At 33.4% G+C, this 25,160-nt stretch overlaps 2 protein-coding genes across 2 annotated transcripts; both read right to left on the reverse strand.

Annotated features, from left to right (window-relative positions):
* Positions 1–68: 68 nt before the first annotated feature.
* Positions 69–5,255, reverse strand: LOC114721228 (survival of motor neuron-related-splicing factor 30). The gene is made up of 8 exons (XM_028907057.1): positions 5,120–5,255; positions 3,864–3,932; positions 3,224–3,328; positions 2,405–2,481; positions 2,231–2,306; positions 1,089–1,274; positions 767–895; positions 69–402 (listed from the first exon to the last, which is right to left on the reverse strand). The coding sequence occupies exons 1-8, from the start codon at positions 5,192–5,194 to the stop codon at positions 241–243; spliced, it is 879 nt and encodes a 292-aa protein (XP_028762890.1). The 5' UTR covers positions 5,195–5,255; the 3' UTR covers positions 69–240.
* A 2,566-nt stretch (positions 5,256–7,821) lies between these two features.
* LOC114721227 (protein NRT1/ PTR FAMILY 4.3-like) lies at positions 7,822–12,296 on the reverse strand. The gene is made up of 5 exons (XM_028907056.1): positions 12,070–12,296; positions 11,212–11,429; positions 10,367–10,807; positions 9,268–9,392; positions 7,822–8,924 (listed from the first exon to the last, which is right to left on the reverse strand). The coding sequence occupies exons 1-5, from the start codon at positions 12,179–12,181 to the stop codon at positions 8,045–8,047; spliced, it is 1,776 nt and encodes a 591-aa protein (XP_028762889.1). The 5' UTR covers positions 12,182–12,296; the 3' UTR covers positions 7,822–8,044.
* Between the last annotated feature and the right edge of the window lie 12,864 nt (positions 12,297–25,160).

A 25,160-nucleotide genomic window follows, 5' to 3' on the forward strand; every position in this document is an offset into this window, starting at 1 on the left:
AAAAGAAGGCTCTTAAAAAAATTAAGGTTGCCTGGTCGTTCCCCACCACGAACAAAGAGACTAAAGTAAAATCATAATATATCTTTTTAAATAAAATAAAAAAGGAGGCTATATTAAGGAATTGCACCACAGTTTCAAAGCATTTTACTTTGTCATGGCAATGTGCACTCATGAAGCTCTACTCTATTAAGGTTTGAAGATGGTACATACAATTGCAGGCCAGTAGCAGCCGCACAATCTCTAATCATCAGACTCAACCGTCCCACCCTTGAGGTGAAAATGTTTCTCTCTCTTCTGGAACTCTGTCAAACCTTTCCCACTTCCAGTCACACCAACCTTGCCATGTGGATCATCCGGAGACTTAAAAATGCTCTCCCTCTTTCTTCCAGAGAAGAAGCCAATCTTTAAGACAGAGGAGTTTATTGATCGAGTTAGAAGATTGAAAAGAATTTTCGCACATAGGAAACCAAAAAAAAAAAAAAAAAAAGTGCGTATATATATATATTCAAGAGATGGTGAAAAGAGGCTTGACAGTGGAAAACTAAGAACCAGATTTGATCTTGACCTCAGTATTAATCATTCTTTTTCTGATTTCTTAAACTTCAAGGACCAGCATCAGGTGATAGAGGTCCATTCTCATCGAGGAAATAAAGAATATAAACTCATAAGGACTATTATATGAAAGACATGCATTAAACACCAAAACTGAAGATAATATAAGATAATAATAAATAACACAAGAATGAAATTCCGTAAAGATAGGTACCTTCTTCGTTTTGCCCTTGGTTGACTGAAACTGCTGCCAAGCATTCTGCCTCTTATTTTGTGTGACTTCAAGTTGCTCTAACCGCATCTTTGACTTAAAAGCATGCATCTTCTTGCGTTTGGTAGCTCTCTGTAACAATTTTGAGGTACCAACTAAATCATCAATGGCAAACTATTCCTACCTGACTTGTACAAATTGTGTAGAAAATAACTTGTTCCAGAATGCAACTACAAACACGTAAATTTTTGGGGGAGAATAAATGTTCAATTACAAGCATCCAAGCAAAGAAGTTTGAACAATAAAAGCTTGGCAGGAGACTCACCACATCCTCAGGGTCATCAGGCTCTATGCGTAGCTTTGCAGGTAAAGTCCATGATTGGAAGTCAACGGAAGCAGCTTGTGCGATTTTACGTTTGATAGCCTCCTTTGTAGCTTCTGCAACTCTCTCAGCTTCCAACAATGCATTGACAGGACCTTCTTGAATTGGCCTTATATTGGCAGGATCCACCTGGGAAAAGCAACTATTATCAACATATGGTGTTACCCTAGAGGCGTGTTACACAAAAAGCAAAAGGCTTTCAACTTTTTTGAAAGTTTAAATAATGCTTCAGACTGATTGATAGGTTAGTGACTCAGTTTAGCCATATGACATCAATGCAGTTCCAGAATGATAAGCTTCTAAACTAGAACACTTCTCCCCTTGCAAAATAAAATACGTACTTCCATGATATGCACACGTGACAACCACAATGGATTGGAAATTTGTCAATAGTTGAAAGAGGGGCCCAATATGCAGGATGTCATATGGTAATATATATATATATATATATATATGACTCAGTGCATTTACTACAACATTAAGAGTGAAGGGATCAAAATTCTGATTATCAAGTTGCAATGGCTGTCATCCTAAGGGGAAAAACTTTATTTCACTGCCTTATAATAAAAAGACAGCCGCATTCCAATTTAATTTAACACGAGATACATATTTGTAATTGATGCTCTTGGTCATTGGATTCACCACGCATGAGAGGCGTATCATTAGCATATTGGAGTTTGTTTAATGCTCAACAGAAATTGAGTTTCACTGAAAATAACTGAATATTTAGCACGTTGGAGGTTACCAAATACATTCAACAGAATAATTTGGGGGGTGTTTGGGCAGAAACCAAATCATGACATTAATTTTGCCTTGACTTGCGTGAAAGCACTTTTTAAAAATGCTTTCATATTGATCCAAACACCCCTAAAAATAATCAAGCGGCAATAGTTTCCATCATTATAGTCTCACTCGTTTTAGGAAGTGCCAGGAGTTTCATCCAGTCGAAGTTGTGCTTAAACAAATAGTTGAGTTTTCATAACTGAAATATCCAGCAGCGAGCATTCAAAGCTAGATTTCAGTGTTATCAAATAAGCCCTAGGATTGAAGTTAAACTACTCATCAAGTAGTTGTAGCAATCATACCTCTTCTCTATTACCCCATCCATCATAGGAAACATAATAACCATTAGGCGTATGAGACTCAACTGTTGCATCATACCTGTACATTCAATATTCAACAATTCCAAAAAAAAAAGAAAAAGGGTAAACATAAGTGGGGAAGAAAGGGGTATACGCAAGATAAATTGCTCAACATACCATTCCCCATCTTCACTCCAAACAGCCTGAACTCTAGAGCCAACAGGAAACTGATGATCAGATATGCTTTCAGATTCCTAGAAGTGAAATAATAAAAAATGTTATTAATTACAATAACCAGGAAAGAATTCGCCAAGTATAAAACAAAATCATCCAAGATGATTTGAATAACTTCATCCACAGCATCTTCCACATTGTAATATCAGCTATTATCAAATGCAAGCAATTAAGTCAATTCCAATAAGGCAATTCTTCAGTGACTAAAGGCAATGCAGAAAAATAGCATAACAGAAAGACGTGCCAGGTAATTTGCACAGGCACCTTCCTTTCATAGGCAGGAGATATTATTCATCAAAGAGCATAACAGATGCAAAAACATGTAAAAACAGCCACCATCAAATGATCCCCGACTAGTCCATTCTCTTCCTTAATAGAATAATTCTTATGAGGGAGACAATAAATACAATGTGGGGGGAAAAACAAAAACTCTGGACATTTTTTCTTTGATAGACAAAACTTCCAAACCTAACAGAAACTTCTCCCAGTTGACACACCTAAACAGCAACATTCAATATTATTGACAACAGAGCAGCATCATCCAACAAAGGCAATAAACCCCATAAATAGAGAAAACATTTGATGTAAGCAGATGTTTATGTAATCCTCGTAGCTCGGGAGATGATAAATGGATGATATTTTACTGTAAGTGAGAAAACTAAATGTCTTGAGATGATAATTTGAAGTAATGTAGGTGACAAAACACATTCTACACCCATGAATGGAGACATCAATGTTAAATCAGAAGAATGAGCCAAATACCACTTTCTCCTCGGGCTTTGACAAACTAGCAGATGCATTATCATTCAACCCAGATGCTTCATTTTGCTTTGCAGTTGCCAGGAGTTCTTCCGTCAAAGCAATCACCTGTGTGACACAATTTTAGGCCACATTCCAATTCAGTTAAGCAAATATTTTTCAGAACCTTCTACACCATAAACAAATTAATGTCAAAATTCTAACTTATAATCTCAGTGTGAACATCTCATATCAGGTGAGAGGGAGAAAGCAGGCTGGACATCACGACACAGAGCACACCTGCAAAGAACCAAGATAAAAGTGATGGGCATTTTGACAAGGCTGGACATCACAATACTCACCTTTTTCTTACAGCCACTAGACTTTCAGTAATGAATAAGAAGGGAAGGAAGAGAAAGAAAGAATCACATGGCAGACCTAGCAACCATATGTTGGTCCTCTCTTTGGTGTTTCAGCACCACGTAAGATTGTAATGAACTATATATACAGATGAAATTGAACGAGACTAGATACAAACAAAAAAAATGAATGCAAAATGGAAAGAAAATAACAATATAGCGACAGCCAAAGTATAAACTGCACAAAAAATAATACATAATATACAAATGTGAGTGTATACATTTACATACGCATATGTATATACCTCTCTAAGCTCCTTTTCCATATCAGCATATTCAGGATTTCCAGGCTCATCATTTATAAGTTGTCTGACCTGATCCAGAGATGAAGGAAAAAGTTATTATAAAAGCTAATTTCCACATCATTACATAATGCAATAACTAAGGTGAACTAGATATGGCAACAAAATTTAGACTGTGAGGATTATCAATGATGCTGACCACTTTTCCTGGACAGAATATAGAAAACAGTAATTACTAAGCGAGTGCCAATAAGACTCAAGAACACAGGATGCATGCATGGATATAGAATTTAACAAGAAGCTAAAACATAAAGGTTGCCAGCTTCCAGTAGAAAGCAAAGACATAAAGAATCTATTAAAATCCACAAGCTACCGGGATATAAAGTCAAGGAATAGAAAACCTACAGTAAAAGTAAAACAAAAAGTCAACTTAGCAAACTGAAACTTTCAAACCTTGACCACTTATTTTTCAGTCTAAGGTGGATTTTCTCCGTCGACACTCAAAAAACATCAAGAATCAAGCATCCTCATTCGGCGCAAACCTAATTACTAAGGAATGAGAATCCCCTAGGTCAAACAAAAATCCATTGCTACCCTGCTTTCTATCCTTTCATCAATGATACAAGACCCATGACACGCTAAAAAATCCATAAAATCCATCCTCCACATCCGACCGCAAAAAAAAAAAAAAAAGAGCATCAATTACTTTCGCAAAGGCAACAATTCTCCCTCACATGAAGATTTAAAGTTTATAACCCTCAATTCCTTAGCATTTTACAGTCTAACTAGCGAACAACACATTAGATTCAGCTCTCCCTTATTACCTTATCTCACTTCCTTTTATCTTTCACTAGTAAATTTAACGTAAAGTGTGACAAAAAGTGAATGAGAATGATGTTGAAACGTCTAAGGAAATCTAGTTTGTTTGCCAGATAAATTAATTTTATGGTAACTAACAAAATACTCTTTCGTATCAAAGAAAAAATAAACATCACCGCTCAACAAAGCCAAATATAATATACTTAACTTATTTGTACGCCATCAAAAATCAAAATCGAAGTCAAGTTAACCCTAATTGGTCGAGTAATAGCGTTCGATCTTAAATCAATTGCTAGAAAACTGGTAGAATACATTTCGACTGGGTTCGAACTAACAACAGAGATGTTTTTCCTCCAGAAATATAATCAATAATTCAGAGCAGCTAAAATCATTTTGAACCGAACAAAATTCTAGCAAAAAAAATGACAAACGGACTAGACCTGGTGGAGCTGCTCTTTGTAGGTAGAGAGATTGGAGGCTAACTCCTCTATGCTGACCTCTTCTCCGCCTTGCATCGTCTCAAGTGTTAAATTTTTCTTTCTTCCACTGAACTCGAATGGGAATGGTGCTTGGAGAAATTGCGAAGAACTGGAAAGAACGAAGATGGGGATATGATGGAAAGCACGAATTAAACCCTCCGATATTGGGCCCAAACAGAAATGATGGGCCAAGATGAATGGACCTTGTTATCAGTCTGTCGGCCTTATATTCATTTTAAGGACCATTTACCCTTTGCAAAATTGCTTTTGTCAGGCCTTGAAAAGCCTTTTTTTTTTTGGTACAAGCCTCAAAAAGAATTATCTTTAGTAAAGAGACACGTGTCTGACGAAAAATTTATTTTTTATGGAATAAAATAAATATTTTGTCATGAAATATAAAGAAACATCTTTCCTAAATAAAAAATCATTAAAATAAATAGATAAATCATTTGAATAGTATACGTTATTGATGTAAATGCCCCCATGAAAATGTTGTATTAAGAGAAAATCACTTTTTTATTCAACCCCATTTTTTGAAAGTAATGAGTTTGGATAAGTAAGGTCTAAGACCTCCCTAAGCCCTATCCATGCCTCAAAAAATCAAAAAACATACAAATTTATTTTTATATTTAAACAATAAAATTCAAAATATGGCGAAATTTTTTTTTTTAATCATCTTAAATCTTAACTACAGATTTCATGCAGTTTCCACAATTCCACATAAAGCATACAAATTCTTTTTTTTTTTTTGTCACAGGCTCACAGCATAGAAATTCATTTATTAGGAAAGAAGGTTTGTGTATAAAAATATCATACAATAAAAAATTGAGCAGAAATTTCCCAGCCATGTTCAAATAATTTTCAACTTTTAAAATTTTGCCAACGATTTTAAATTTATACAAGCAATGGGCTAAATTTGACGTATTATATTTTGCACAAACATGCCACTTAAAAAATAGTCATTGTTACAAATATAATAATATTTATGTCGATGTTAATACCTCTTCTATTATCTTTAATATCTCTTATTATCTTTATATTTCATAACTATCTTATATTATTATATAATCTGTAGATTTTATTAAAGATATAAAGATGTGCCAATAAATTAAATAAAGGCATGTATCATATATTCGGCATTTTGAATGGAACGAGAACTATTCTCCTTTGTTGCTCTCTCTAATTATCTACTCTCCTTCGCTACTCTTTCTTTAGTTTTATAATAGTCGTCAAATTTTAAATGCTAAAAATTATATGTACATGACAAAAAATTGAATCGGTTCAGTTCACAAGGATGAAAAGGATTTCCTATAACAACAATTGTGACTATTTATAAAACTTAAAACCAAGACCTCATTTTAAAGTAACAAATAGATGTCAACCCATCTAAAATAACAGTGATTGGTTTTTTCTTCAATTAAAAAAGAGACTTCAACAGCAATGGTAATAGTGGAGGCTATGATAATATGAAAGACCAAATGAAGGTGCTGAATGTGCTATGACAAGTTGCTGTTTTGGTAGTCTTTTAGCCAACATAGTGATGAACATTTCTAAATTGAAAGGGGTTTTGTGGGAACACAGAAACATGTTGGAGACATGTCTCTTGTCCCCTTGCAAAAAAGCTGCATCATTATTTGTTAAAAAGAACAAAAAGCAACTTCCATATATCATCTCACATACAACTTCAACTCTCCTTATTTTTCTTTAGGAGGCCCCGTTCGTGTAATTTCACTCCAAAAAAGAATTTTTTTTTTTTTAGCATGACAATGCTCTTGCTGATTCTAAACATATACAGGAACTAAACAATTGCTTTACAAAGATTAAGAAAATTTGTTAATTTAAAAAAAAAAGGTTAATACAAACTTTAATCTTTCAAATTTGTCCTCATTTTGGTTTTGGTCCTTCAAATTTCAAATCATAGGTTTTAATTCTTCAAGTTTCTTTTTGTTTAAAGCATTGATCCCTATAATTTGATAAAAACTTAGACCATTTTAACTCTTAAAGGACCAAAACCTACCGTTTAAAATTTGATGGACTAAAACCCAAATATAATGAAGGCATACTTAAGAGACCAAAGAATATATTAACTGAAAAAAACGTGTTCCTCTTTTTTATAGTACTCCTTTTAAGTATTTGTATTAGAAATTACTCATTTCACAAAAGTCTTTCTTATGTAATATGTGTAATCAATGAGGAAAGATCAAGAAACATCGCACCTTTTGGACATTTCAATGACAGTCTAGTATTACTTAGTAACTTAGGATACCTGATATTTCTCAAATAGTTTTAGAAAAAATGCCCATTAATCTTGTAAGAAATTAAATTATTCTTCTTTTCCATCTCTTCCCATCTTTGTACATCAAATAGCTCTTTTCATTTCATATCTCCATGAACCATATAATTTCCTCTTATATACACTGGAATCACTATGTCTCTTATGTACATGTTCAAGCATTACACATCATGTTATTTATCTCTTTTCCCCCATTTATTCTCATACTTATCGCAGAAGTTTCTTTTTTTTGGTTTAAAGCTTTATCCCTTTTATTCCATGACATTTATGTTTATTTTAAACTTTATACACACAGACGGAATGTAATAATGTTTTTGGCACTAAAATTTCTATATTATCATTTGAAGCAAAAAAGGAAGCAACATCAAAATACAAAAAAGGACTAAGTTGTTGATTAAAAAATAGAACAAAATAAAAAGGGACTTTGTTTGGCCAATAAAAGCAAGGATGACTTTAATTGGTATATATATAATACATAGGGACTTATCAATAACTAGCTTGACATAAATTACAGGCCATCACAACTGCTTATACTTTTCTACTTGTACAATTAATAATATAAAGATCGAAGATAATGTTCCATAGATTAATAACTAAGGAATGTTTTCATCTCCAAAGTTCTTGGATCTATGGTCGTTCCCTGTGGCATCATGATCCCCATTGTTCTCTATACATGAGAGGGAAGGGTTATAATTGAACCATCTGCACCAAAAGAGATAGTTCAGGAAATTAAGGAAGCTTAGAACAGCGAGCAACCAGTAGAACAAGTCAAGCCTGTCTTTGTTAAGGTTGTTATCTCGAAGCCAACCGCCATTGGAGGTGACCTTGTTCACCAGAGAAACCAACACAGAGCTCAAGTAAAATCCAAAGGAATAAGAACAGTATGTGACTGCTGTCAAGAAAGCTTGCATTCCTTTAAGTGATTGCTTGTAGAAGAACTCAATCAAACCAACAGCTGTGAACATTTCTGATATCCCAAAGATCAAGAACTGTGGGGTGATCCAAAAAATGGACAAGGTCTTGTTTTGTGTTAGTGCTGAATCTCTTCTTTTCTTCTCCATTAGGGCAGCTGAGACCATAGAGAAGGTGGCCAAGAAGAGCCCTATTCCGATGCGCTGAAGCGGCGAGAGGCCGGATTCGTGGCGGGTGAACCGCCGGGCGAAGGGGACGAAGAATGTGTCGTAGAGAGGGACGAGGATGACGAGGAGGATGTAAGGGATGGACTGGAGGGAAGCAGGAGGGATCTGGAAAGAAGAAGTGAGGTGGGTGTCCATGGAACTGCCTTGTTGGACTGAGAAAGTTTGAAGCTGAGCAAGGATGGTGTTGAAGACAATGGTGCAAGCAAAAATGGGAAGAACTGAAAGTAGGGTTTTTACTTGCTGAACCTGCTCAATTGTGCATAATCTCCAAGGGCTCTCCTTTGTGTTACTGTCACTCCCATCTTGGACCTTGATGCAGGCCTTCTCAAGGAACCTGAAAAATCAGCAAGGGAATATCAACTCATACTGTACGAAATACCACTCTCTGTAATATTTAGTATAGATACAGATCATGCAGGTTCTTCTACTATAGAATCAGGTTTATCTATTATTTCAAATTTTATCCTAAAGTTGAGAGCTTTTGGTACTTATGGTAATAACAGAGTATATTTGAATGATTCTCTTCAACAGCAAAAGCTAAAGAAGATATCACGTGCAAGCAAATCTTATCAAGATAAGAGAGAGAGAGAGAGAGAGAGAGAGAGAGAGAGAGAGAGAGAGAGAGTTGAAAGAGGAAATTAATGAAAAATAAAAAAAGGTGAAAAGTTAGTACGTACCTGAACTTATTGGTATGGAGGGAAGCAGAAGGTGAGTCGTGAGGGGGTTGGCCCTGCCCTCCATGAAGCATTTGTGGGTTAGAAGGACGAATCAGCTTTCTTTTCAGAGTTGCAGCCACAAAGACCTGATACATAAGATCGATATATGTATTGATAAATAGCTAAATAAATAAAACTTAATATCGATAATATTGTTTACATTATTGTTATTATTATCAAAGAGCATCTATAGGAATATATATATATGAGTCAACAACATTATGCTTAAAAGACATATTATAAGGTTGACACTTTCCTAGTACATGAATGATCAGCAGACAGGCTCCACCGCTTTTTCTTGGGACAACTCACGTGTTCTAGTTTTCATTCAAATCCACCTCAACAAACTGTTCATGTGTAGGCTCGTAGAATCTAATCTATAATGTCCGTAAAGATGTGGTCAAAAATAAGAAATTGCGATCTTTTGATTCCTTTTTTTTAATTAATGATTCACTAGAAAACACTATATGGCCCACTATAATCTGTTCTGGCTTCTGAGAATGTACGTTTTCCTCACTTCGTCAACTCTTCAAGGCTGTGTTTGGTGTCAAAATAAAATGAGAGGGTGGAAAGAAGTTACACAAATTTTATGAAATATTTATTGAACGTTTATTATTATTTAATACTATTCTTTATTTTTTCCTCACAAGAAAAATATAAAGATGACATTTTATTATATTTTTACATAAAATAATTTGTGTACTATCTGACGTGTCATGGGGATCATACTGTGAAAATGCCACATGCATTTGTTTTGACTTCCATTTGATTTTTTTATTCAATATATCTAGTCTCTTTTATAATGATATTGTTTCAAGTATCATCACTTGTATACTACTCAAATGGATCATGCATCTGTAACTTTTACTTTTTTCACTCTTTTTTTTTTTCCCTTTTATCTCTTCAAACTTAAATGTGCAGTATAGAACTCAGAATACCGTGTTCACGAGAGACACAAATAACACGATGGGATGATAATTTAGAGATATAAATTAAAATGAACATCAGTTTAGAGACAGAAGAAGTAACTAATTAAGAAGCAGGAAGTGAAGTAACATACTTGAGCAATGGGAGTGAGGATACTGCCTTGAGGTGGCTTGTTTCTGTAATAAAGAGTACCAGAGATCAAGCTAATCAAACCCAATGCCATGGCGGCAGCGGAGACTCCGAACCCGACATCCATACCCGAGTGGGTTTGGACCCAAACAAGGACGGTTAGGGCAACAAGCTCACCCATGGAGAAAGCAAAATATGCAGAGTTGAAGTAAGTAGAGAGCTTCTTTAGCTGCTGAGGGTTCTCCTGATTGAACTGATCACCTCCATGAGCTATCATGTTGGGCTTCACACAACCACTCCCTAATGCCACTAAGTATATTGCTAAGAAGAATATAAATGCTTTGAAGCCCTTGGCTTCTATGCACTGTGGTCCTTCTAGTAGCATATTGCATGGAGGTGGCTTTAGTTGTGGAAGATGAGCTTGCACTGACAGTAGTATGAAACCCTGTATAGTCATCAAGTAATTAATTACAAAACCAAACCATTAAGTACTACTGGTCCCAAAAAGAGAGAAAAGTTATGAAAAAGCCTATGCTTTTAATTAATGGCGGACCACTAAAAAGAAGTTTAGAAAACTCTCTTGGTATATATGAGTACTGTAAGAAGTTGGAAAAGATTTTGCAGATAGATTCATTATATATGTATCGTCAAGTTGGATAATTAATCTGTGAAATTAGACACCAAATGCTATATACCAGCCAATTTTGATTGGTGGGTTGCTAGAGAGATATAAAGTGGATGGAAAAGAAAGAAGAGAAGAGGTGGGAGATATATATATATATATATATATATATACATATGAATGAATATAGAAAAATCATGGGAAGAGAGAGAAAGAGAGGGGCATACAGAAAGTTCGAGAAAGCCAAAGATGAGGATGGTCCAGAAACTCCCAAGATAGGAATCAGAAAGGTAGCCACCGAGGAGGGCCAAGAGAAAGATAGTGCCAACAAAATTCGTCACTATATTTGCCGATTTTGCCAATGAGAAGTGCATCTCATTTATCAAGTATGTTATCAGATTGTTCCCCACCGCTGCTATTCCCATTATCTCAAATGCCTGAAGCCCTGTCATATCCATATAGTCATACATATATTATTCCCAATATATATATAATACATAGTCAACACTTTATATATATGATTAAATAAATACCCAACAATCTATTGCTTATAGCATGAGAGAGAGAGAGAGAGACCACTAGCTAATTGCAGAAGTATGATTTGGCAATTGGCGTAAGTATTATTGATCTTAATTCTGACTACTAAAATCCAGAAGCACACAGCTGGCTTGCAGCCTAGCTGACAAAATTCGAATGATGATAAAAGTTGGGTAATTCTTAACAAATCAGGGGAATTAATCAAGAAACAAAAGTTGGCTACTTCTCGCCAATAATCAAACACAAGAGTTTTGACTAAAATATATCCTTTGGTCATACAAAGAAGCTGTACGGAGAGAGAGCCAATGAACAAGCAGAGCCATAAGAAAGAGAGAAAATTGTAACATATATCAATCTGATAGCTCAGAACAGCATACCAAACTGATGGGTAAGCTGATTCAGATGAGTGTGATATTAAGGTTCTCTCTCTCTCTCTCTCTCTCTATATATATATATATGCATTCATACTCATGATGCTCATAACTTTAAACATTCTAATGAATCTGTAAATACCAGAGAGACGGGAAGAGAGGGAGAGAGATGGATACCAAGGACAAAAGCTGCAGCTCTCATTCCACCATGCTTTTGAGGGTTGGAGGGTCTGCCTCTCCAATCAACAGTAATATCTTCTTTCTTTGGATACTCTTTTCTTCCCTCCATTCTCTTTCTCTCACTATGATTCTCTCTCTCTCTCTCTTAATGAGAAGAAGGAGACTGAGATGATCAAACAAGTAAGACTATGGTTATGAAGAAGGCTTCTTGTCTTACTCTAATGCTGTATTGTGAGGGAAAGATGGGATTTGTTCCTGAATTTATAGCAAAGCCCAGCGCTATCCTCTCAGATTCTAACAGAGAAAATAATAATAAATAATAATAATTATAAACAGAAAGAAAGAAAAGAAAGAAAGAGTGAGAGCGAAAGTAAGAGCCCCCCACAGGAGAAAATCATAATAATTATTCCCACGTGTATGACACTCCACCAGAGAAAATGTTTTCGAACATTTTTCCATACACTTCTGTGAAAGGGCCCTTTTGTATAGGTTTGGCTGCATTTTGTAAGATCGAATTGCTATCAGCTAGCTTACCCATTGTGGTCCACCCTCTTGATTCGTATTATCAAAGATTCCATCTATAAAAATAAAAATAATTTCGGCAAATATCATGCTACCTCCTATCCTAATTACAATACATTTTCTGTAGATTATAAATAAGGTCTTATAATTAAATAGAGATAATATATCCGTGTTTGTGTACATATTATTTCTTCCAAAAGTTTTCTTAAAAAATATTTTCCCACATATATTTTCATTTTTGAATGATTGACATGTTTCGTAAATTGCCCCTCCATCAAAGAATAATTATTACCCTTGTTTATGTTGCTACGTCCCGTAAAGACAGAAAAGTAAGTTTTCACCTTTCTAACATGCAGGAAATTTTATCCAAAGAAGCTGACTAATAATGTGCAATAATTTATGTTGTAACGTATGCTAAGGGTAAAGCTAAAGAAGAATTCATTTCTTTTTTTTTGGGGTAAAAAAGAATAATTCATTTCAAATAATATGGCAATCAAGATAAGAATAAATTATATTTCATCATGTCATAAAAATAATAAAGGAAGTATTTTTAAATTACAAATCCATTAACAATATTAATTCACTGATTTTTTCTCGAATTATGTTTTATTTGTGTAATCGCAATATATTTGAGAAATTAATTAATAATCTTGCAATCTCACAACGTTCAACACGTGCTTCATCCGTTAACTTATTTCAGAAAGTAATTTGATAAATGTTGAACGACACATTCATTTAAATATACATATTTTCATGGAAATATGCTACGAGTGGTACCTTTCATGGCAATATTTGATTTGGTCTTAGAAAATAATACAGGAAAAAGACTCACTAAAAAATTAATCGCCACTGAGCCGGTTTTTTCAAAGATCCATAAAATAACAAAATTCAGTCAATATTTTGACCAAGCACTATTCGACCATTTTTAAGATACTTATAACAACTTCAGATAATAAATATGTTAAAGACCAGTAAGCTATTATATTCCTCTCTTTGTGTGTGGGATTTCCCAGAATGTTTTCTGATTATCTTTGAGCTTATTACTAACAAGACTAGCCATTATAATTATACTTGATCAAGTTATCAAGGCATGACTTAAAATTGTTATATACGATTCTTATATTTTAAATGAATTTTTAAATATCCCCCAAATGTACAGTGAATTCCAGACCTAAACATTTAGAACCTTATTGCGAGCACCAGGTAATGTAAGAAAAACCAAATCAAGTCACAAAAGATTGAATAAGCCTGAAAACGAATGAAAAGAAAAGAGGTATTGAATAATGGAAATTCCCTTTGTGTATTCTTTTACATTTTCATCCATTGTTGTGCATAATTTTTTTCCCACAAAGGACGTATGAAACAGTGGGTGTTTTTAGTGATGTGAGGAAAAAGACATACTACCTCCGCCGGTTCTAATTATAAAAACTAGTTAACTTATTTGAGAAGATTAAAGAAATAAGTTAAGTTAGTTATTTGCAATAAATAGGTGTTGTTTTTTTAAAATATCTTTACTAATCAAGTGTATTGGCTAAAACTATCATTGTTAGAAAGATTATCTTGGAAAAAATATATAAATATGAGAGACAAAGTAGATTAGACTCTTATATTTATGACTAAAATAGAAGTCAAATAAGGTTTTATATTAAAGACCAGAAATAGTATTTGTTAATTATTCCATGTGAGATTTAATTAAATTAGTATGACATTCTCTCCTCTATTATCTATATGCACATGCCGACTTATTTTCAAAGCATCCCTAATAATTACACTCACCTTATTGATTTCCCATTCACTTGCATATGCTTAATTAAATATATGTGAGTGGAATCTTAATGCTTTTCGGAGAAACACTCATTACAGAGGGAAATTTCACAGCATCTTCTGTGGGAGTACCAGAAAGCAATTAAAAAAAAAGAATAAAAAAACCTTAAAACTAAGGCATTGTAATCCTTATATACCTCTTATTCAAATTAAAGGATGCACCTATCAATATTAGATTAAAATGAGAGGGCTGGTTTAGGGGAGAATGTGGAAGAAGGTGCATGTTGAGTGGAAGAAGTAATAATGGGTTTATGAAATGACTTTTTTTTTTTCAAATATAGTGTGCATTTTATAATGTTTCAAGTGGTAATAATGTAATATGTAGTTTGGTGTGTTGTAGTAACAAAGACAAGGAGACCAATTAAAAAGAGTGTCCCTCCTTAAATTAACAAGATGATGCTCACATTTTGTAATTTATAGGCAACCTGCCTAGTTCTTTCTTTCTTTCTTTTCAAATAAAAGTTATCTAACAGATAGCTGTATCTTTGGCGTTTCATGAACGGTCGACGCTCAATTTCATATACGTATGAAAACAAAAAAAACATCTCAAGCACCATTCCCCATGCTTAAACAGACAAAAACAGAGGAATATAAACATTTTGTGTGTCAAATAAATGCACAGAAAGAAAGCTAGAGCTTGCTTCCTTATAATATTAATATACTCGTATATTATATTGTTTGTGTGTGATATATTATACCCTATATATACGGATGCATGTACAAGTTTCAAACTAAGGCTGCTGCTAGCCAAATTGTTTTTGTCTATTGAGCTCATTTAGCTACCCGTGATCCACAATCAATTCACATCTTTCAAATATAATATAAAGCAAATTATCTATAGTTATATAATGTTGCTTTTTCGTATGAAATTGCATGTGCATATTTGTTATGTGAATTAACAAATCATCCCATTTTTATTTTGATAAGAAAAGCACTATGCATAATGGGTTTTGCTTACAGATGCTAACAACCTAAAATTACAAGTAAAATTAAACCTAGCATATTATTTACTATTTCTTGTATTCTTAATGTATGACTTAATTAATTTAAGTAGATTAGGGATATTAATGAAATTAGTTAATATGATATGTTTTTTCAAAACATCCTAATCATCTTCCTTCATTTTTTTTCTTTTTTCTCATATTTGATTATTATTGAAAGAATATCATTAAGTTTAACTTGAGGAAAAAAAATTTACATATAAAATCAATATTAATTCTCAAATTATCACAAGCCATTTACGGGTCTTGCTTGTCTTGGCAAAGCAAATTATGTGTTTGAAGGGGCAACAATGGGATTTAGTTTATATCCCAGAAGTCATCAGCAGGAGCCAGAGCAGGGAGCTAGGGGTCCACTGAGGAAGAGGCACGTGGCAAGAGGTGATTGGGGTGGCGGCATGAAAGTGAAGGAATGCAGTGAGAATGAGAAACAAAAAAGAAAAGGAAGGAAAAGAAAGCGGGGGACAAGTGGAGACATAACATATGAATCCTAAGCGGATTCCATATTCCATAACCAATGCTCCTTCAAAGTCTTCCACCCTTCACTTGTCACTTACATTGCCTTGTATTTGCCCCTCCAAAATTCAAGGCTTTATTTTACCAAAACAAAAAATAAATTCAAGGCTTTACACACACACACTCTCCATAACCTAGGGCCATCAACTTCCATTGGATTTCTTTTTTATTCCTGTTTTTGTCATCAATCTCATCGATTCTTTTCTCTCGATATGTATACAAAATTACTTTATGTTACTTCCGTTTTTTAATATAAGAACTAGTTGAGAAATTATATTTTGTTTTAAATATAAGACATCAATATATTTTGTCTAATAAATCTATAATTCATTTGCTAAATATCCATATTGATTACACATGTTAAGGGAGTTTTTATCCAAGAATAGTTATGATTAAAAAAGATATTTTAGGAAGATCAACTCATATTTGTTATAAATAACCAACTTAAGTAATTTTTTTAATTTATTTAAATTAATTAAATAGCTCTTATATTTAGAATGGGAGATAGTATTTAGCATCATCCACTAATTCTAATTCAAAAGTTGAGATGCTAATGAGAGAGAAATAACATTTCCAGCATGATTCCCCCCCCCCCAATCCTTAAGACTCAAACAAGCATCTTTACTTATATATGATATTAAGTCCCTCCTACTTATAAAAACTGTCATTGTTGATACTTGTTTTCTCGTTACGACAAGTCAAACATAGTATAACTGCTTTGGCCTATAGTTTTAACATTTTCATATTTAATATTTGATACCTACTGGATTTCAGATTTTGCAAACAGGTATTTCTGGCATGCAAGGAGAATATTAACACTTTTTCTCTGTTCTGCTTTCGGTGAACTTCAACACAAAATCAGAAAGAACCCACAAGTACAGAACAGATAAAGGATCACCTTTTGATAAAACAATTAGATATTGGGATTCTTTTTATGGGCAAGTGGCCTGCACATTTATATTAAATTGTTTACATTTTGGAGGTGCTTGGGTATAAACAAAATCATAGTTTTAAAAGTATTTTTACAGTATACGAAGTAAATATATAGAGAGGTTTATCTCAATTTGCAAGAAAGTACTTCTGAGAAGTGTTTTTAGGGTTACCCAAACACCCACAAGTTTGAAAATTTGAATGACTTAAATTTTATTATTTTTAATTTCTAGTCTTTGCTATTTTTAATCAAACATGAAATAAAATAAATACTTCTCCAGTTCTAAATATAAAACCCTTATACTCTTTCAGTCCTAAATATAAAACCCTTATACACTAGTAATATAAAATCTTATATTATAGGACCGGAGGAGTATACTTTTAATCACAACTGCAAAAAATTGATAATTTAAATAAAAATAAAAATAGAATAAACTAAAATGATCTAAATCATATGTAAAGTTTAAAAAAAAAGTTGCCCCTTCAAAGTACAAAAAACATAATATTTACCAATATGAGTTGAGTCCAACAAAAAATACTAGTTACTCACAATGCAATTAATCAAAGATAACTGTACGTCTAGAATAAAAGTGTCTCCAAAAAAAATCAATGTGCATTAAAAAAATAAGATGCGCAATTTTTAAGTATTAAATATTATCTAAAAAATGAATATCTTTTCAAAAGAGCAATAAAAATTTTCAAAACTGTCTAAGCCCGGAGAATTTAGGTAGAAAAGTATAAACCATGTTATTATTTGATTAGACCTGGGTTATATCCTTTTATATCTTTCCCTACTTTCTTGACCCGAAAGTCAAAAAAGGTTATGAATTAGGCAGCCCGCAGCTAGTAACTCTTCGATTAATTATTTAGCATATCCACAATGGAAATATTACTTTATTATTGACCAAAGACCCAGGAAAATGTGAATGTTTGAACCTGTAAGCACGGGGAATTTCCACAAGTACATGGTCTATCTCTAGGGTCGGCAAATAGTATATGATGGACCACATTAGAAAAGAAAATATCAAGAAAGGATTATAATCAAGTCTTATTAAAAAAAAAAATTACAAAGTCAATCTCAGAGATTGTTTTTCTCTACGGTAGGACTTTTCATTATAGATACTCAGGTTATTATTTGACTTCTTAGTAATTATTTCTCTTTTGTAGAATTTGATTGTAATTCTCCCAAATATCAATCAAATGCTAAAATGGTTAATTTCTTTAAGGATTATTAAAACAAGTTATCATTCATTATTCTCAAAGTTATGTTAACGTTTTAAATATTACTAATACTTTCATCCAAAAGTATTATCAAAATTGAGACATTCTCATAACGTTGAAAATATCAAGTTTTAAAGAATGTAATTGATAAATTTAAAAACCATGACAGATTACTTCATTGTCTAGTCCTTGAGAAATCCTTGTAATAATAAAATATATATATAACCTATATAATATAAAAACTCTAACGAACTGCACTATTTATAAAATTATATACAATGGATTTATAGCTATGGTCAAGATCTTATACCTCCTCAATATCTCTTGTTTTATTTCAAAATACACACATACAATGCAAATCATTTTGATGCATGTACAGTAGGTTCTTTTGAACAGAAAAAGGTCATTTGGTAGATTTTACTGTCTTTTACCTGTTACTCTTATTGTAAGCACTCAAGATCCTGAGGAAGAAATTATTATTAAAGACAAATCCACATATGTATGTATCCCACCAACAGCTTTGGGAAAGAAAAGAGAAACAAGGACCAGTCTACATTCAACATTGCCAAATTCAGAGAACCTTATCTTCGCTTTTGTTGGTGTTGAAATTTAAGATATACTTTTTCCTGTGACAATGATACACCATTTTAAGTGGGCATGTGTACCACAATTTTAGAAGTAATAAACAAGCAAATTGAATTCGAAAATCCTCTAGTTTTCATTTTGCCTAAGTACTTGTTCTGAATTTCTGCTAATTAACTCTAAAATTTTTGCCCATAACTCAAGGTTGTTTTGGCAAAATTTAAGTGTCTGGTCCTGAAATGTTTAATAGTAATTCCAGAAATTTTAAGTCTCTCAATACAAATATACTTAACTCAGGGTCTAGAATTATTAGCATCTAAATTTTTTTTTCATATTACATAATATTTTTCAAATTATACCCGTGCTTGATTTTTCAAGGGCATTAATGACCACTCTCATCAACTTAAGAGATTTAAAATTTAATATTTTAAGGAATCCTTAAAAAAATTGATCCAAAATTAATGAAAATTACAAATCAAACTAGATTCGCGCAAGATTTGAATCTTTTAGACAAAGAGACAGAAATAATGCGTAATTCACATGACATTCACATGGAGAATTGGTTCCCACCTTCATTTCTAGGTCTCTATTAAGACTATCGATGCGCAGCAGCGCAGGTAATCGAAGATCTAGGCCACTGGGGCCAATTTCGAGGTGTTTGAAATTGCTTTCAAAATTCACTTTTACACCTGACGATAATTTTTTTTAACCTATTTTTGTACAGTATAAAATTACTTAAAATAATAACCCTAGCCCAATTAGTGCTGGGATTTTTTTTTTCTTTTTTGTGTCTGAAGAGTACGGGTAGATAATGTGGATTTCCTCATTTATTCAAGGAGAAAAATATAGAAATAAAATTGGACTTACACGAGACCTGCACCGATACATGGTCTCCACCCTTTGTTTTTTTTTTTTTTTTTCAACACCTCTATTTTTTTTATTACCTTAAATAATTGAACCATTGAAAAGTTAAACTTATCAACATAGTCTAATCAAAGAGGGTGGTCCTCTCTTTTGCCAGGGCAGCCTTTGTTAATCTGCTTAAAGGTAAGCATTCTTTATCCACAAAATGCCTTCCCCCACCATAGCTTTTGTGTGCTATCTATAAATAACATCAATCAATCACCAACTTTTGCCCGCTTCGACTCGTTCATCAATGTAACTTCAAGGTCTTCATCCTGGATTTTGAGGAGCTACAATGCTAACTTAAATTATAGATAGCTCTAAAAGTTATGAGGCACTTCTAACATAATTGACTTCATGTCAAGTTTAATCAAAACGTGGTTTTAATTAAAATAATATAAGATTGATTTTACCTCAAAAATTAAAAAAATAACTTTTACAAAGAAAAAAAAATTAAGCATGAGCATGATAAGGGGAGGTATAATATGGTACACCAAAAGAAAAACACATCACTAGATACTACCAAGCTTAATTCCCAAAATTCATGCGTATTATTTATAATTGACTTAATCTATTTATTCTTCATAGATCAAATCTATCAAAAACTTTTCATAAATATAATCTTTGGCTTCACTTTAGGAGTGTTAAAGCCGGAAATTCCATTACCATCTCCTAGTGTCAGCGCTAAAAACGCCATTGGTTGGGCATCACTACTTATTATTAGTTATCATTCCATGGTCTAATTGGATCTCATCCATCCATTAAATGATGGATCACAACCCACTAATCGTTCTCTTTAAAGCCCTTTTGGTCGCCTTCTTTCATTTCGGGTCATCCTTTCCATCCCATGTAATATTTTTTTGGTCAAATACTTGACCGTCAATACCTAATTAAAAATTTTGCATAGTTCACTGTGATAAAGGATAAATAATCTTCATACATAATCTTATTTCTCCATGTTATTTTCTTTTAAAACATATAATTATATGAAGGAAAAGAATCTAATCTAATGACACATCCCAAGAGACCAAGAAAAGGCTTCAAGGCCAATGTGAAACGTCTAAAATCTGACACTTGTCTTGCCGACTATATGATGTTAAGTCAACTCAAACACAAAGTCAAAATTTGCGCATAAACCCCATTTACAATATTTTAATTTTTTTCCCCCAAACCACAATGGATTTAAAGTCAAAAAGGGTTATGGATTGGGGCTGGGTGGTTGGGTCACTGATCCCATGCCACAAGGTTCCTTGTACTCTACACTTTCCCACTTTTCTTCATTTTGGGGATTCATGTTCCATATTTTTCTCCAATCTCTGTCCGTCCTCTTCGTATTTTGGTTCAAATTTTGATGACTCGTGTTAATCCATTCACCAACCGAAACTAGGACAAGATTCTGACCATTCTTATTGTTTTCTTCATCATCTTTCAAATACGGAGTTTTCTTTTCATATTCAGAAATTTACGCTTTGACTTCTTTTATCTGTCAGTATCGGACTGTACATTTCTAAGCATGGTTTCTATACATAATAGCATCAACTTTTTGTTCCCTCTTCCTCTCTTTTCTACCCACCAAGAATTAGTTTTACCCCTATATTCTTGATCATCTCCATTATGTCCTAATAGATTTTTTTTTTCAAAAAACAAGAAAAGAACACAGAAGACTACTTTATCTCATGTTTTCTTTCAAAGTTTTCAACCCACCATAATACTCCTCCGGTCCTAATTATAAGACCCAATTGACTTATTTGAGGAGATTAAGGAAGTAAGTTAAGTTGGTTATTTATAATAAATAAGTGTTGTTATTCCTAAAATATCCTTGCTAATTAAGTATATTGGCTAAAACTATCATTATTAGAAGGATTATCTTGGAAAAAAATGCATAAATATAAGAGAGAAAATGGATTGGGTCTTATAATTAGGACCAAATAAAAAGTCAAATTGGGTCTTATAATAAGGACCGGAGGAGTAGCTCCTATGTCAGACCTCAATACCCTTAAAGGAAATCATACACATGCTTGAGGATATGATAGGAAATTGATATCCCAAGGTAATCATGCTTCCTGAGAATAAACCACCATTGCTTAGGATAGATTCCCTATTTTTGACTTCTAAACATTGTCAGCTAATCAATTTGACCTAAATTGTCAAATGTGAAATTTGGACTGCAATAAAATAGTATGGTAATGGCATTTCACTCATGGTGAATTTGAGGTATAGCACAAAATGGGCCCTTTAATTGGTGAAAGTTAAAAGGGATACAGGAGCATTGGCGAAATTCTTCAAGTTATAATTCATTCACTTGCAAATGATTATTCACTTGATTTTGTTTATTCAATTAGCTACTTGCCTACCTTTTAATAATGGAACTTCAACCATCTACCACACAAACAGGTAGCCTCCTTAACCCGGTGGGTTTTTTTTTTTTTTTGGGGGGGGGGAGTGGACATCTTTTTATAAAGCTTAAGAGTGCAGTCCAATTCTTTCTCATTCGTGTGGCGTGATCTATCTTTGTATGAATGCGATTGAGCATGGGAAAAGCTCAAAAATTGATATTGAAACAACTAACCCGACCTAGGATCTCGGCTGTAGTAGCTTATGACTCAGAACAAAAGGAGAACACACATTAAAGTTGTCATTGTAACTGTCCTATTCTGAATGATACCGGCCAAATATCTGGTAATCTACGTCAGATTATGGACTGTGAAGGTCGGTTTCTGGGAAAAGCTAGATCCATCTAATATAATTCCTTGAGAAGAAGTAGCTATATCTTTTTTGGTCAAATTGAAACAAAGTTGCAGTCTTCTATGACGTTAACGTAGAATATTTTGTTTTGGCCAGAGACGTGGAATATAATTAGAAACACGGACACTCGAATTTTAAGGAATGTGGGTCGACAAGGATATCCTGCATGATGTGGATAGTTTTAGAATCTTCATAATTGGTCTATTTCAAGCATAATCAAGTTAGAGCTTGTAGAATCCATGGCTACGATTGATTGGCACAACTTAGAACTATCATGAACATCCTGTTGATCATCACAAAAGAGGAATCCTAACAGTAACGAATCCAGAATTTTCAAGGTTTTAAATTATAAAATTCTTACTGGGCATCATATTTTCACTCTTCTCAATTTGATTAAAATTTTACGAGAATTTTATAGTAGATCATCTTATAGAATTCTTCATACAAAAACAACCAGTCATTCAGAGGCCAAAGGAGGGGGAGTGGAGGGTTCATGCCAAAAGTGGTATTCTAAAAATATTATTATAGAGTAATAACAAGATGTGTGTGTAAGCATAATACTTCTTCCAGTCCTAATTATAAGACCTAAACGAGATCTTATGCCAAACAGGACTTATATATAGATCTATTCCAAATGCCTCGATTTCCAGCAACGTAATATTCCCCTTTGATCAATGCAATCTATCAAAATCAAATCCAGTTCAAATGTCACTAAGGTTCACATGACTTGCAAGAAAAGAATAACCCAGGTGGCCAACGCACTTTCCTAAGCAAACCGGGGTGATAATGACGCCACTACACTAGTAAAGTGCAAAAATATACATTTCATTTGCACGCTACATTTTTTCTCATTCAAGGATTTTGTTTTACAGAAGCAGCTGCTGGAAATTTGATTTGAAAAACAAAGTTTTGGAGAAAGAGTAAACAAGCCAGCAAAACACCAAGATAAACTAATTCCACACAAAAGTTTCTACTCATACTGTTCCACTTGGACCGCATATAATGTGACAAGAGGCCGTAATACACGGTGATGAATCAGTTATGTGACAGCAATTTTTGATGGCAGAGGGCATGCCACGTAAGCCATGTTATGTGATAGTTATATATTCAACGTCATTCATGCATTCACTTGGCAGGAGGAATGTCTTCCAAGCCCAACAATTGGTATCTGAGCTATGTCATCTCATATCATGATAAAAATATTTGAATTTAATTTAATATTATCCACTTAGGGAACTATTATGCAGTAATACCACTATTGAGATGCCGTTCAAATATCACTAATGATGTGTGGTGACGCCCAATATCTTCTAGTTCCTTACATTTCACTATAAGTGGTATAATTCCTTCCCCTGATACTATCTTGGTCTAAAACTAAAAAGTGAGTATTTCAAGATTTGATGGATACACGAAAAGGACTAATATTTCTTACCCTAAAATGAAATTACAAATATATATTATTAAATCAAATATTTTACCTTTTTTAAAATGTAAACTTATTATCACGTCGGCCACCATGGCAAGTTAATAGACAGAAGAATCATACAAGATTGTCACACTATTCCAATGCCTTCTGACGACATGACAGAAGTAAGAGTACTGTACACTATTTAGTGTAAACTTCATGAGCAATCGCCATCTCATTTTGAGACTATGAAACCAAAATCTTCTGCTTGTTCATGAACCTAAATCTCCTAGCGATCCACAAGAGAAAAAGCTTGACACGCCAGCCTCAAAATTAGAGGTTTTAAGTCCGTGATTTTTGGGGGTAGGTAGAGGAGAGAAAATTTAAATTCACGATCTATTAATTAAAATCACTTGATGACTTGCGAATTTAGGATTTCCAAATTTACAAATAAAATAAAATCATGAAGTTTCTTAAAATTAGAACAATCGTGAATATTGCATATTTAAACTAAACTGTAAAGGAGAAGGAAAGGAAAAGAATATACTTTTGTTGCGGAGAGAAAGCAAATCAAGAAGTAGTGAAAAGGGAATCATAGACTAAAATAAAGTTGACACTAAATAAAGTTCCTCAAACATGCAATGCAATTATTCAAACTACTACCATTTTGCAATTTCATCTGTCATTCTGTCCTTTAAAGGCAAAAGTTGTAAAGCAGTGATATTGGTTAAATGTGATTGATTGTTTGGAGATAATAATATAATTAAAGAGATAGAATATAGACCCAAATGAACATGAAGAATACATAAATTAGACTTTCCTTCTTAATATTCACCCAAAACTAAAACAGTTTACATAACAAGAAATTAAACTGTGCAAATCGAGTGAAACTAACCATTAAACGAAATTGAACAAGTTGCTTTCATTTTTTTATATCTAATATGTTTGGTTCATTTCAATTTTGAATCAAAACTTAGGTCCAACCAAATCGAAGTTATAAACCCCTCCAATTTATGACCTGTCAACATCCTAACAGATATGTGGTATAGTTTCAACTCAACGAAGAAAATAGGTCCTAGGCCGAATCCATTAGAAGATCATTAGACTATCAAGGTAGCCATCAAATCAAATGATTTCTACTGATAACCAAAACCACTTCAAGAAGCTAAATTTGCGTATACATTTTCGAGAATTTAGAGCAATGCTCAAAATTCCACTTACAAGATTCAGAATGTGCAGTAAGCACCACAATGAATATCTCACTCTAATTGGTTGACTAAGCTCAAAGGGGCAGAGTAATCCCACCCGTTGACCCAAAAAACCAGGCCAAATTTTGGGCCCCTATTGGTCTCGCCTACTTTGATCAGAAAACAAAGGCCCCTCACAAAAACATTTGTACTATCATAATAGGTAATGATGACGACCCGAAAGGAATATTAAGG

This window comes from Neltuma alba, unplaced genomic scaffold (assembly GCF_004799145.2).
Source record: "Neltuma alba isolate B1F8T4 unplaced genomic scaffold, ASM479914v2 tig00012014_pilon, whole genome shotgun sequence".
Classification (NCBI taxonomy): Eukaryota; Viridiplantae; Streptophyta; class Magnoliopsida; order Fabales; family Fabaceae; genus Neltuma; species Neltuma alba.